This window comes from Hipposideros armiger, unplaced genomic scaffold, assembly GCF_001890085.2.
Source record: "Hipposideros armiger isolate ML-2016 unplaced genomic scaffold, ASM189008v1 scaffold_66, whole genome shotgun sequence".
NCBI lineage: Eukaryota > Metazoa > Chordata > Mammalia > Chiroptera > Hipposideridae > Hipposideros > Hipposideros armiger.
Window position 1 is genome coordinate 1,366,707 of NW_017731416.1, and position 10,138 is coordinate 1,376,844.

Here is a 10,138-nt window from a genome sequence, read left to right on the forward strand (position 1 = left end):
GTGAAGCAACGTCCTCCACAACTAGACTGAACAGCAACTTGTCTGTTCCCCTAACCCGATTCCTCAACACTGTTCCCCTCCCCCAATTTCCCAATAAAATCTTTAAAATTAAAAAAAAAAATTAAAATCATCAACAGCCAATGTTTAAGAATCACTTTGATTAATGTCCCCAAGATTAAAACTTTAGTCTCATCTTCTAGCTCTACATTCTCTCCCTCGGGGATCAGCTCCCCCTATACTTCTTACTGCTTCCTTTAGTCACGTGCCCCCCAACACCTTCTGGGCTCCTGCCCAATATCCCCACAGTGGCCTCCTGGAGCAGCTGTTCAGAGAGCTTGAATCAGTTCTCCATCTCTGCTTCAGCCTGCCACAAAATATCGAGGTGCCTTATCTTGCGGGGGGCACAGAGGAGGCTCCCGGTGTGTACCATATGAATATATAAATGAATGGCACCAGGAATCCTTATGCTCACTCAAGTAGCTGAGCACAATGGGATTCCATCTCCAGGAACCCCAGTGGTACACTTCCATGCCTTCCCTCTTTAAACACCAAGGCATGCTTTTGGGGAGAAATGGAGAAGAGGTTAAGAATATAAGGGATTTTTCAAGACGCCTGTGGGGAGTAAGATGGCCACTGAGAGCAGCAGAGACGAGCCAGTTGTTCCTAGTGTACAGCTGCCTGTGCTTTCTGAAGCCTCGGAAGACATCTAGTCCGGGAATGGCATTCTGCCTGGTGAGTGGAATCAGAGGTGATGAGCGTATCCAGGGCCTACTGAAATCATCCAGACCTTCTCATGAAGAGGTGGGCATCCTGGGATGAGAAACTAAAGGGGCACCTCTTCCGCCCCTCAGCAACAACTCACACTCTGCCCAGTTTGGGCAGCTGTGCCCAGCCAGGGAGGTCAGCAGTCAGCAGACATGCATGGCGGCTTGGTGACTCACGTCTTCTGGCCAAGAGTCATCCCTTACTGGTCCCAAGTAACTGGCACTGAAACACAAAGTTCATGTATTATAGCCAAACCCTAATACAGCTCTTGCTATTTTGTAGGAAATTTCACAGAACTGAGAGTTACAGAGTTCAACTAGTATGCTTTTGAATGCTGGGTTAGAAAGTATACAGGCTGCTTCATACCAACACTAGTAGTCCAATGCTTCCATACACTTACGGAGGTCAGGTTTATGTCCAAGTACAGTATACGTGCTGCTTTTTGTCTAGAGCAAAACCATAAAAGCCACACTGATTCTATATACCCAAAGGTTTCCTAAATCTTACAAATGTGAGGAAGTAACCATTATTTTCAGAACTTTCATTAACTTCATTTTAGAAAAGAATGCTGTCAAACACGCTGGCCCTGGTTTGTTATATACAGAGGTCGTGCAAGGGGTCATAGGTCATGTCTATTTAACTCCTCTCTACTCCAGTGATCATTCAGAAGGAAAACGGAGTGAAGCCAAAGCTTACCACATCAGATACACCACTGCTATCCCACAAAGATTTGGAACAGAAGGGAACTTGGGGGCCTCCATCCTTGCCAATGTCTCTTTTAAGCTGAAATGTCAGTTACTCATTCTGTTGGAATTTACTACAATGTGTATTTCTATGGACCTTTGATTCTCTGCAGTATAATGTGTGAGTTCCGTGTGTGAGTTCCAGCAGATGCAATACCCCTTACCATGGACCTTCTGTCAAACCCTCATGTAGATGCTAATTAGTAGCAGCATTCTCAGGTCTTCACCAGTGCAACTATAAGCCATATTCTGCTTTCTTTCTCTCCTGTGCTATATGTGGTATATGTTAACAGCCATCAAGATTAGCCTCTCAGGCTAACATTCAATACCGGGGGGAAGATTTCCATTCTAGGTACAGCGACACAAGTTAAATGAGCCACAAGGGAGCAAACAAACAAATCCAGAAGGTGGAATATTCAAAACTCCCCTAACCCAGTTTTCACAATAGGTCAGTGACATGGGGGAAAGGGGAGAAGGGGGAAGGGAGGAGAGCTTGCTTGCTCTAGATCAGGGGTCGGCAAACGGCGGCTTGCGAGCCACATGCGGCTCTTTGGGTATGTTCCGTCTCAAAAGTTTGCTGACCCCTGGAAGAGCCAATCCTGTCCCTCACAACAATTTAAAAATTATTTGAGAGCCATAAATATATTTTTACATAATCACCATTATGTGAATAATATTTAAAAATTTTACAAATGAAACTATGATAGTTTTATTTTTTTTTCAACTTCAGAGCCTGCGGCTCAAGAGCCACAGTTTGGCAACCCCTGGCAGCTCTTCCGTCTCAAAAGTTTGCCGATCTCTGCTCTAGATTGAAAGACTGAAAAGACACAACAACTAGATGTGATGGGTGGATTTCATGTGGATCCTGATTAGAACAAAATTACTGTCCAAACACATTCTTCACCTTCAGGGCAATTTGATTTTGCCCAGTTATTAGGCAATACCAAGAAACCATGGTTTATTTTGTTAGGTGTGATAATGGCATTCTGGTTTACAAAAGAAAATCACCATATTTTCTAGAGATGTTTACTGAAGGATGTCGGGATAAAATGAAATGCTATCACAGATTTGCTTTTAAATACTTTAGCAAAGGGCCGGCCGAGTGGCACGTTGGTTAAGAGCTGGCTTGGGATGCCAGCTCTGAGCAGCAGGGCCCCGGTTCAGATCCCACATGGGGGCCAGTGACGCTGTGCCCTCTACAGCTACGATGGTGAACAACAGCTCAACCTGGAGCTGGGCTGCCTTGAGTCGCCGGCGACGGCGTAGGCTGCAGCCCCTACTGCAGTGGGCGGCCATAAGCTACCATGTGTGGCTGGCAGCCAGTGTGAGCGGCTGGCAGCTGGTGTGAGCTGCCAAGAGCCACCGTGAGCGGCCATCCAGAGGCGGGCGACTGATCTGCCTAACCCGGGAAGAGCACAATGATAATACCAACATGGGCCAGTGAAGCAACGTCCTTCACAATTAGACTGAAGAACAAAAGGACAGCAACTTGTCTGTTCCCCTTCCCTGATTCCCCAATAAAATCTAATAAATAAATAAAATAAATAAATAAATAAATAAATAAATAAATAAATACTTTAGAAAAAAAAAAGATGGGGGATTATATGAAGTAACTGGGGCAAAATCTTCCTAAATCTAGGTGATCAGTACATAAGGGTCCAATGTACTCTATTTTTAAATATATTAAAGCATTGAACTACAAATCTTTGGTAATTAAGTGTATAAAAGTCCTTCCAAATCTATAAGAAAATTTATAAAAACATATAGCTTTGCCTTCTCCTCTGGAAAACTTCTAAGCAGCACAAGTCCTGGTACCTAGGCTCTGGGTCTCCAAGCAGCCTCAGAGCCTGGGGGGCTCTTCGCTCTCTTCCCGGCCTGCATACTTCATACCCACAGGGCCAAATGACCAGATCAGCCTCTCCCAGGCCAACAGAGCCAGCCAGGAACTAGCTTCAGAGAGCTCAGCCTCCTCGGCAGGTTCCCACAGGGTTTCTCAGATTGGAGGCTGGGATGGGGTGGGAGGGGAAGGTTTGCTTGGTGTAACACAGAATGGTTTTTCTAGCCTCTGAAGTGAGGTGTGGTTACAAAGATGATCCCTATTAAATCCTACCACAGTAATGCTTCCGGGGATTAACACAGGTTCTTAGATGGATACACACACACACACACACACACACACACACACACACACACGCGCGCGCGCGCACATACACACATTCTTTTAATCAACGTTCTAAGCTTATTAATAAGTACATTCCTGAGTTCCTTCAAAGGACGCTGTTATCACTATTTTTAAATAACAGGTTACTTTATATTTCCTTTTACTCCTGTTAGTGATACACAGAGTAAATAGAGCTCATTACTGGATAATACCCAAGTAGCTTTTAGCTTAATGGCTATAGACCTCCAGTTCAGGGGTCACAACATGCAAATGATGAAAAAAATGACCCTTGGTTCCTCCTTAACTCAGTAAGCCAAATAGTGACCTGGAAAGCTGGTCACTGTGACTGTGAATCCTGATATTGCACCACCTTGCAGGAAGCCATGGACAAAACATTTGTCTTCTCCTTCAATTCCCTGTCTGAAAAGTAAGAATAAAACACAAGATAGCTCACCCAACTTTTGTGACTTCGTAATCTAATTACTTACATAATAACAGCAGCTAAAATCCAAATCAACTTTAGTTTCAAAAGAATTGTTAGATGGTTAAAACCCTTTACCTACAGAGTTCATAATTCTTGGACTACGTTATAACTATTCTCCAACACAATGCATTTGTAAACTCACCATAATCATTTGAATTTTTTTGGTTATAAAATGTGTGAATACTCCCCCATCCTAATTTCTGGTCTTTGTAAGAATGCCATTTCTCTTTTTGAATATTGTATTATTAACATAATTACCTGGGTTGGTTTTCCATACACACACACACACACACACACACACACACACACACACACACACACGTGATTAGATATAATGAAAAATACCTAAGGCTGAAATTTAAACCATTTTGTATTTAGGCAGTGATTTTACAAAATGTGGTATAAAGGTAAACTAAATTTACAACTTAATTTGTTCATGTAAATCGCCTTCAAAAGACATTGCACCTAAGATGTATATCAGCTTTTACATGCATTTTGGAAGAAATCACACAGAAACAGCTACTTTTTCAATAAACTTGGCCAGTTTCACGTCTCTTTTGGTCAGCCCACCGCTGTCATGCGAGGTGAGGGTTATCTGGACCTAAGAAAGAAAGAAGCAGTTTTTAAAACTCTGACCTGCGATTCATGGTATTCTCCTTTAACGGTTCAAAAATCAATCTATTATTCAACATTCATATTTGAGAACTGGAAAGATTAAATGATTTAGAAAATACTACATCATGAATAAGCACAGCATTTCCAAACCCAGTAAACTCCAGGGGCACAGTCTGCCCAAAGATAAAAGGTTCTCGCATAAGAAGGTCAATTCAGCTGCCAGATTCTCAAATCTTATCTCTTGAAGGAAAAAAAGAGACTAAGGTTCCATTTGAACTCCCATTACTTTAATTACACCAACTATTTTCAGGCCACTGAGGAAAACCAAGTTATCAGATATAGGATCTTAGCAATGTTAAAAAAGTCCACTTCCGAATTAGAGAAGTGGGGTGGGGCTGTGGTGGAGGAATACTCTTGCTTCTTGACAAATTGGTTAAAAGGCAAAAGAAAGTTATGGGCAAAGAAAGGCAACTACGAAAGAAAAGTTTATCGTGGTACCTGCATGCTCTGAATTACTCCAACAAATCACAAGAATATCATGACATTTTCTCTTATTCAAAGTGGACTTTCAAAGAGAAAAAAGAACCCCACAGAAATCTAGATGATTAGACATTCCAAATGACATGACCATAAAGGTAAGGACACTTCTTCTCACTGTACCCCCTTAAAATTACTTAAGATTAAGTCTTTTTAGTCTGCTCTTTGCCTTAAGTGACTTTAGTTCCCACTGAGGAGACAGCATTTAATAAATAGTTATTATTTAAACCACAGTTCTTGAGCAAATTTATCTCAATGAGATAAATAAGGCCCTATCTTTCTTATTTGCTACCATTTCTTTCAATGATTTACCTTAAGAAGGTTTAAAAATTTATCTGCATGGCTGATATCCAAGTTTAATTCAGGAGCTTAATATGGCCCAACTTTCATATTAGTTTCAGTAGAATGAAAGCATGAAAATTAAGGGCTCAGTCACTGTTCTCTTGAGATCTAAAATTATGCTACTCATTTGTAATAATACACAGGGTTCTGAGAGAAAAAATTGAGAATACTTTCCTAAGCACAATGACCCTGAGCTGCATGGATGACAAAGAAGGAAGAATGAAATTTATTAAACTTCATAATTAAGGTGATCCCAAAAATAAGGCCATTTTGTTACCTTGTTGTACACATTGAACCATTCCGGGTGATGATTCATCTTCTCTGCTTGTAGGGCAACTCGGGACATAAAGCCAAATGCCTGCATAAGATGAAGTGGAAAGTGATTACTGACACTGCCCTCTGCTCTGGACCTGAGAGAGACACCAGAGCAACCCAACCAGATCAAGACACGGATGGCTAGCATCCTTAGGGAAGCCTGGAAAATTCAAATATGAAAGGGAACACTCTCCACAGAGCTGGGATAACAGTGTAGCAGGACCATGACCTTCTGCTCGATGGTGGAAAACAATCAGGCTCAAATAAACAAAGGAGGAAATTGGTCTCACCCAGTGACCTGTCTGGACTGTTTAATTGTCCTCAGGACTAGACTCCAAAACAGCACGGGGATAATTTCCTTCAACCCAGTGCCCTGGACCTCACTCCCCGGCTCCAAATCCTGGGAGCCACTTTTCTCACAGCACTGCTGTGTTTGTTTCAGGTGATTGGGTTGCTAACAAGGCATCAGCCACAAGAATATGGAAGAATGTCTTCCAAGTGTGTCTTAAGCCAAAGCACAGCCGGAAATGAACAACTTCCCCATCCCATCTCTCAGGCAGGACAGGAGGGGATGAAAGGCTATTTTCATCAACATCTAGAGTGAAACAGAAAAGACCGCCTTCCCTGCTGAGGGTCTTATTACTGCCCTGCATTGCTGCCTCTAGGCCGAGGGCTGAACGCCCAGCCACAGGTGTAAGGATGGACCCATCGGGCTGTCTTCATACCACACAGAATGTGGAGATCTCATTTTGTTGAGCAGAAGGCAAACATCCTGAGATGAAACAAACTTTTTTTTTGGCTTGCTCTCAAATTTTTATGAGGGTGATTGCAACAATAGGAGTCTGTCTCTATGGTGCCCAGAAAGCAGAAATGCTTGGTAAGACTCTAAGGTAAGGGGCACAGTAATCACAAAGTTACAGTGGAATTCACAGGACTGTACCCATTACAGCCACAGAAATAAATATTTAACTTCATTACCCCATTCAGAAAAAACAACTGGATGTCAGCTGCGCTGTTTTTCCGATCACCAAATGCCAAAAGAACACATTGCCAAGTAACAGTAAGAAATATGGAAGGTGCCATTTTAAACAATTCTATGTCATTTATAGTGGTTCCTATCTCAGAACCGACTTTATTCAGAATAAAAATTTCCATTTTGACATTTAAGGCCTACAGGTTTCCCCTGTTAGAAAAAGGAAGGAAATTCAAGCAAAATCCATTTATCCATGTATGGAATTATCAGTGGGAAAGCACACTCACTCGCCTACCCCTTCTCATTTCATACAGTAGTCCCCCCTTAGCCACAGTTTCGTTTTCCAAGGTTTCAGTTACCCACGGTCAACCATGGTCTGAAAATATTAAATGGAGAATTCTAGAAATAAACAATTCATAAGTTTTAAAAGGTGCACTGCTCTGAACAGTCTGATGAAATCTCATATCGTCCTGCTCCATTGCGCCCACAACGTGAGTCATCCCTTTGTCCAGCTTCTCCACGCTGTATATGCCTCCCACCCATCAGTCACTTGGTAGCCCTCTTGGTTACCAGATTGGTTATGAGACAGACCACATTCACAAAGCTTTTATTATAGTATATTATTATAATTGTTCTAGTTTATTGTTAGTTATTGTTGTTAATCTATTATTGTGTCTAATTTATAAATTAAACTTCATCAGAGGTATGTATGCATAGGAAAAACATAGTATATACACAGGGTGCCCAAAAAACGTATACACACTTTAAGAAAGGAAAAAACTGTATTAAAATTGTAATACTCAATATATACTGATAACAAAAGATGAATACAAGTCATATGTATACATTTGTTTGGCACCCCCAGTATAGGGTTTGATCCTATCCAGTTTCAGGCATCCACTGGAAGTCTTGGTATGTATCCCCACAGATAAGGGGGGACTATAATCTGATTCTCTAGGTTGTGAGGGGAAGGGAAAAAGCAAATGTGAAAGTCTTTTATTTATTCAAACACAGCGTTAACCTGTATTAAATGATATATAATGAGAATTTTTACTGTCTATAATTCCTTATTCTGGTTTAGCTTTAGAAGACTTAGAAGGGCCGGCCAGGTGGCTTAGTTGGTTAGAGCGCATGCTCTTAACAGCAAGGTTGCCGGTTCGATTCCCGCATGGGATGGTGGGCTGCGCCCCCTTGCAACTAGATTGAAAGCAGTGACTGAACTTGGAGTTGAGCTGCACCATCTACCAAGACTGAAGGACAGCAACTTGACTTTGAGCTGATGAGTCCTGGAAAAACACAATGTTCCTTCCCCAATTCCCCAATAAAATCTTTAAAGAAGAAGAAGAAGACGACGACGACTTAGAAGACTAATGACCAACCCTAAGAGACAGTTATACAGTCACTAAGGACATGGGCTTTTGAGCCAGGGAGTCCTGGATTCAAATCCTAACTCCATTACTTAACTGTCATGTGAGTTAACTCCGAGCTTCAGTTTTCTTATTGGTAAAATGGGGATAATAATAAAAAGCTCATGCAATCATTCTAATAAAAACATGAGATCGGGCCGGCCGAGTAGAGCAATGATTAAGAGCTGGCTTGGGACGCCAGAGGGCCCTGGTTTGGATCCCACATATGAGGGCCTGTGACACTGCCCTCTACAGCTAAGATGCTGAACAACAGCTCAACCTGGAGCTGGGCTGCCGTGAGTCGCCGGCGACGGCGTAGGCTGCAGCCCCTGTGGCAGTGGGTTGCCATGGGCTACCGTGTGTAGCCAGCAGCCGCAGTGAGCGGCCGTCCAGAAGCCAGCGACTGATCTGCCTCACCGGGGAAGAGTGCAATGATGGTGCCAACTTGGGCCAGTGAAGCAACATCCTCCACAACTAGACTGAAGAACAAAAGGACAGCAACTTGTCTGTTCCCCTTCCCCCAATTCCCCAGTGCTGTTCCCATCCCCCAATTCCCCAATAAAAAATCTTAAAAAAAAAAAAAACATGAGAGAAAGGATATAAAAGCACTTAGCACAGCACTAGGCACAGACTACATACTGCTACCACTAACACTTCTGGCCAAGCTGCATATGAGAAGCCTTATAAAATATAATGGGAGGTGAAAAGCAGTTCCACAGCGTTGAGAATGTAAGATTGCATTGCTGCGTCCCAGAAGAATGGCCCTTTCCTTTTTCCATGTGCATTGACTAGGGACTGAAACACATATGCCTGACAAACAGGTAATATACTGTGGAGTAACACTATGATGCACACCAACTGCAGAAAATAGCTTAATAACAAGAAACCAGGTGGGCACAGTCGGTCACTACCCAAGTTCTTAAGCCCTATAGCCACAATTCTTTGACCTATGTTATCCCAAAATGTTCAAAGTGATACTTAGAATTCCTTACCATTTCCCAAGAGCCAAATGGATAATTTGAACATGGTCAGAAGTGCTCCTCAAATCTTTGACTACCACCATGCTATCAGTACAGGAGCAAAATCTATTCCATCACATATATGACTTAAAATAGAACACCCACATCCTAAGAGGTATATTGATCAAAGACACCATCTACCATATCTACATACAATGTAAAAAGAGGGGGCACATCCGAAGGCCCTCTAAATGTGTATTTTCCTCAGCTTTATACATTTCCCTTCAACTGCCACCTAATACTTGTATTTAATAAAATATCACAAAGCCTGATAAACCATTTACACAGGATTAACTCCTAATTCTTCCTTAGGGAAAGAATAGTCAAACTGCCCTGGAAACAAAGAGACATTTCCATAACCATATAACAGAACCACTAAACCCAGTATGAGGATTAGAAGACAGGGCTGAGAAAATGGGCAAAATAAAGTAGAAATCAACAGGATTTTATAAGAATTAGAAAATACTAAATACAGAAGACAAAATAGATCTAACATATAGACAATTATTGTCAATAAGAGAACAAAAAAATAGGAAAAATTAGAGATGTAATTTAAGAAAAATTTCTAGAAATAAAAGATTTAAATCTATAGATGGTAAGAATTCAACCATGTCTACACATCCTAGTAACGTCAGTGGACTTTGAAGAAAGAAAAATCCTTTTGGCATCAAGTCAAAAAGATCAATTCACCTATAAAAATGAAAGAAATCTGACTGACTTCTAACTTCTACACAGCAACGTTCAACACAAAAATCAGAGGAGTAATGCTTATAAAGAA

The 10,138-nt window shown here is 41.6% G+C and overlaps 1 protein-coding gene across 2 annotated transcripts in view; it reads right to left on the minus strand.

The window, feature by feature from the left end:
• Positions 1 to 4,505: 4,505 nt before the first annotated feature.
• The window catches only part of PCBD2 (pterin-4 alpha-carbinolamine dehydratase 2), a 47,337-nt gene continuing 41,704 nt past the window's right edge, over positions 4,506 to 10,138 (minus strand). For both annotated transcript variants that reach the window (XM_019642148.1, XM_019642150.1), the window contains 2 exons: positions 5,925 to 6,005; positions 4,506 to 4,754 (listed from right to left, as the gene is read on the minus strand). In XM_019642148.1, coding sequence (XP_019497693.1) covers positions 4,659 to 4,754; positions 5,925 to 6,005 — 177 coding nt within the window. In that variant the 3' untranslated portion in view covers positions 4,506 to 4,658. The remainder of the gene's footprint in view (positions 4,755 to 5,924; positions 6,006 to 10,138) is intronic.